We start from the raw sequence: 4,056 nt of genomic DNA on the forward strand, positions 1-4,056 counted from the left end.
CATCATATCAATGTAATATATACTTACTTTTCATTTACTTTTTATGAGAAAAAATAGAAACTAAATTCCATAAGTACATATATTTCAAATAAATAAAAAAGTAATATACAAACTTACAGATTTAATTATATTGTGTAGACTGTAGAGCAAATATGCAAGAACATATAATATTCATGTATGTATAGGGTGCACAAATATCCAAGAACACATAATGTTCGTGTATGTATAGGGCGAATATGCTTGTGATTTTTTGGTTAATGTTAATTGATATCATTCTAATTAGAAAGATTTAAATTCCTAATCAAAGGATTTAATAATATACTATAATGTAGATATATTTTTAGTCATATAACTTTACTAATTTTGATCTAATAGATGAATTGATTTTATTTTCATATACGGTTTATGGTATTTTTTTTTAATAGTTTCTAAAGTTTTGTTGCCAATTGTTTTGGAAGCCGATCCGTTCCATATTAATTTTGTTTCAATATTTTATTATATATATAATAAATATTAATATAGTAATTGTAAAAAAATTATGAGAATGTCACATAAGATTAAATCCTACGTGACGATCTTAGAAGCTAGTTTTAGGTTGAGAAGACTCTAAAATCGTTTGGTTAACTACTGTTTTAATAAGTATATAGATAGATATATACAAACCACTTATATATAGAGTTAAAAAAATATGTATATATATATAACATTGTGGTCAAAATATCATATAAATAGTTACGGTGAAACGTCAATAATGTATTAGTCATCATAGTTGAAAAATAAAGTGATGATTCTCTTTTTGATACGATTATTGAATTATTTAATGAAAAAGATGCCACAATGATACCTTTTTCACTAGTTAGTCTAGAAAATTTCCCCTATAAATCAACCCAAAATCCTTCCTAAGCTTCTTCCCCCTCTCCTTCTTCTCTTCCTTTGATCCTTTAGATCGATCACCTTCTCTTTGTTGTTCTTCTTCATCTTGCTAAGGCTTTTAAACCTTTTCCTTCTTTTCCTCAATTTTCCGCTTAAGTATTTGCTGTTTCGAAAAACTGCAAAAACCCATAGCTTTTTTGTTGTTGTTCCATTTATAAATATTGTAACTTAATTTGCGTGGTCAATCAGAAAATAAAACATTAATGTGCAATCTATTGTTGTTAATGTTTGAAATACATGTCTCAAATTCTCAGTGAATTGTTTCTTTCCGGGTTTATGATAAATTCTACATATAGAAGAAGGACACATTTAGTTCAATCATTTTCAGTTGTTTTTCTTTACTGGTTTTATTACATTTCATGATTATTGTGCTCCCTTAGTTTTATTATCTTACTATAAAACCAGCTTTATTAATATAACTAATAGTTAATAATAATTATATCAACTTATAATAGCATTATTATTTATAATCTAATGGCTTCATCTAGTGGTACTACTATTACTACAACATCATCAGGTGGTTCGGGTTCATACCAGAACCAAAATCCAGGTTCTGAAGAGGATCTTCAGAACCTGATGGATCAGAGAAAAAGGAAGAGAATGATATCCAATCGCGAATCGGCTAGGAGATCAAGAATGAGGAAGCAACAACATCTAGATGAGCTAACAAGCCAACTGAGTCAGCTCAGGAAAGATATCAACCAGGTCATATCTAGTGCAAGTATCACCACACAACATTATATGAGTGTGGAAGCTGAAAACCGTGTCTTGAGAGCTCAAGTTGCTGAGCTAAGTAACCGTCTGCATTCGTTGCACGAGATTATTGCCTTTTGTAGGTTTGATGAGGACAAATATTGCAACGAAAATGGAGATGTCGTAGGTGGAGCAGGAACTGCAACTAGTTTTGGAACTGACTTTGTAGACGAGTTCACGGTTAACTCACTGAGTTATCATTATGCTAATCAGCCAATCTTGGCTTCCGCAGACTACATGATTCAATACTGAGAATGAGTCTCCAAAAGTGTGGGGGTGGGGATCATGGGGGTAATGTTAATTATTATGAATAAAAAGATTTGTGTACAAATTAAAAGAGAATGAAGATTATGGGATGATTTATGTGTACAAATAGCTATGATTGTAATGCATGTGGACCATCTAGTTAAAGATATAATGATTGTCGCTATTAATAATATTATCGTTATCATAAGTATGTTTTTACGAGTATTCTTAAAATTTTATAAAGATTAAGTCTGGAATGATTGCATTAAAAGTATCTCCATGAACAACTGCAAGTAAATTTGATTGCTTCACAAAATTGTCGAATCCATTATATTCATCTAAATGCCCAATTGAAGTATTTGTGATATATATATGGAAGGAATATGCTTTGAGTTAATATACTCCGTATAATGTTATTGGGATAATATTTGAATAATTTTTCATGTTAGTTATTATCACATATATACGTACGTAATGACGTAAATTAACTTAACTTTGAAGTACTACTTTTATTAACATATAAATATAATGCTAAATTTCTTACGTACTAAATTGTTTTGCTTTATCAATTGAATACTGAATCATGGTACTATACGTAAACGAATCATCTAGTGTACGTACGTATAATAACTATTAATCTGGAGATTGTTATTCTTTCACTGGTCAATAGTTTATGTTTGTAAGTTAATCTACTCAAATATTAATACAAAGCACGGATGTTATCACGAATCGGTTCATTATTTTCTTACAAATAACTTTTTTTTTTTTTTTTTTTTTTTTCTGAAGAGGCATACCTAAACTTTAAATTTGTACAATTGTACGTATCAATGCTCGTCACTTTACTAATTGAAATGATCACCAATTACGTACCCTAATTAATTTAGTATTATGATTTTAATCTACTTTTATGATTTTAATAATAAATTACTTTTAAAACTAAAGGAAATAAAACATTAGCCATCGATCCTTTCCATTACCACCGCACGTTTACACTGATACAAACTTTTGGTGACTGCCCGGCCTTGCACAACCACCCTCCACCAACAACCGCTATCTCCAATTGGCGACCACACTGCTGCTATTGCCGATCATTATGGTACACGTTGCAACCTCCGGCTGCCACCAAATCTTGGGTTTTAGTAATTAAACAAGTGGTGTAAAAACGCATGTAGATATAAGGTTATTGTACTAGCAAAATGGTTATTTAAGAACTTACAACTAAAAAAGAACTTAGAACCATTCTACACTATACATTATTTCACTCTTTATCTCTTTTCAATTAAATAATCACCGAAATCATTAAAAATGTTTTATCTTACAAACCGTAAATCTTTAGACGAAACAAAAAGCATGAGTAGTCTTAAAATTTCGTCATCTTTCATTAGAGATCCAATTCGATAAACCTTTGACGACTTTTTAATTTTCGTTTTTTTTCCTCTTGTACTTATGTACCTACACAAGTGTAGGATCATTGTTTTCACATGTAAATTAGTAAATGAATATATGTACACAACAATGAAGGTTAAACGCGGAGCCCGTCAATCCATGGCGGAGCCATGGTGGCCAAGGGCGAAGCCCGTCAGTCCATGGCGGAGCCATAGCCTAAGGACGGAGCCCGTTAGGTAGATCACCCATCACCGGTCACCCCCTATGACCTATCACCCTCTATGACCTATCACACTATGACCTATCACCCTCAATGACCTATCACCCCCACCAGGTTTGGTTTATGAATATCTTTAAGGGTGAATCCCGCTCCGAATTATAATTTTTTGTTCAACCTACACATGTGTAACTACCAAAAAGAAAACGAAAATTAAAAAGTCGTCAAAAGTATATAAAATTGGATCTCTAATGAAATAGGACGAAACTTTAAGAGTACCCATGTTTTTTGTTTTGTCGAACGATTTACGGTTTGTAAGATAAAACATTTTGAATGATTTTGGTGAATTTTATTATTTAATTGAAGAGAGAAAGAAAAAAAAAATGTGTGGTCCAGAATGATTTTTGAGTTATTTTATTTATAAGTTCTCAAAATAACTCACCCCTATTGTACTATTTTCTTTGTCTAAGTACGTACACATGCGCATTATAAAAATCTTAATGAACAAAATAGTTTTACAC

General features: G+C 31.1%; 1 protein-coding gene across 1 annotated transcript; it reads left to right on the plus strand.

The window, feature by feature from the left end:
- Positions 1-1,010: 1,010 nt before the first annotated feature.
- Positions 1,011-2,140, plus strand: LOC122598035 (bZIP transcription factor 11-like). Its single transcript, XM_043770641.1, has one exon. The coding sequence runs from the start codon at positions 1,408-1,410 to the stop codon at positions 1,936-1,938; it is 531 nt and encodes a 176-aa protein (XP_043626576.1). The 5' UTR covers positions 1,011-1,407; the 3' UTR covers positions 1,939-2,140.
- Positions 2,141-4,056: the final 1,916 nt, after the last annotated feature.

This window comes from Erigeron canadensis, chromosome 4 (genome assembly GCF_010389155.1).
Source record: "Erigeron canadensis isolate Cc75 chromosome 4, C_canadensis_v1, whole genome shotgun sequence".
Taxonomy (NCBI): Eukaryota; Viridiplantae; Streptophyta; class Magnoliopsida; order Asterales; family Asteraceae; genus Erigeron; species Erigeron canadensis.

Excerpts from the sequence above, each read along its gene's own strand:
- LOC122598035 (XM_043770641.1), top strand. The coding sequence starts at position 1,408 with ATGGCTTCATCTAGTGGTACTACTATTACTACAACATCATCAGGTGGT.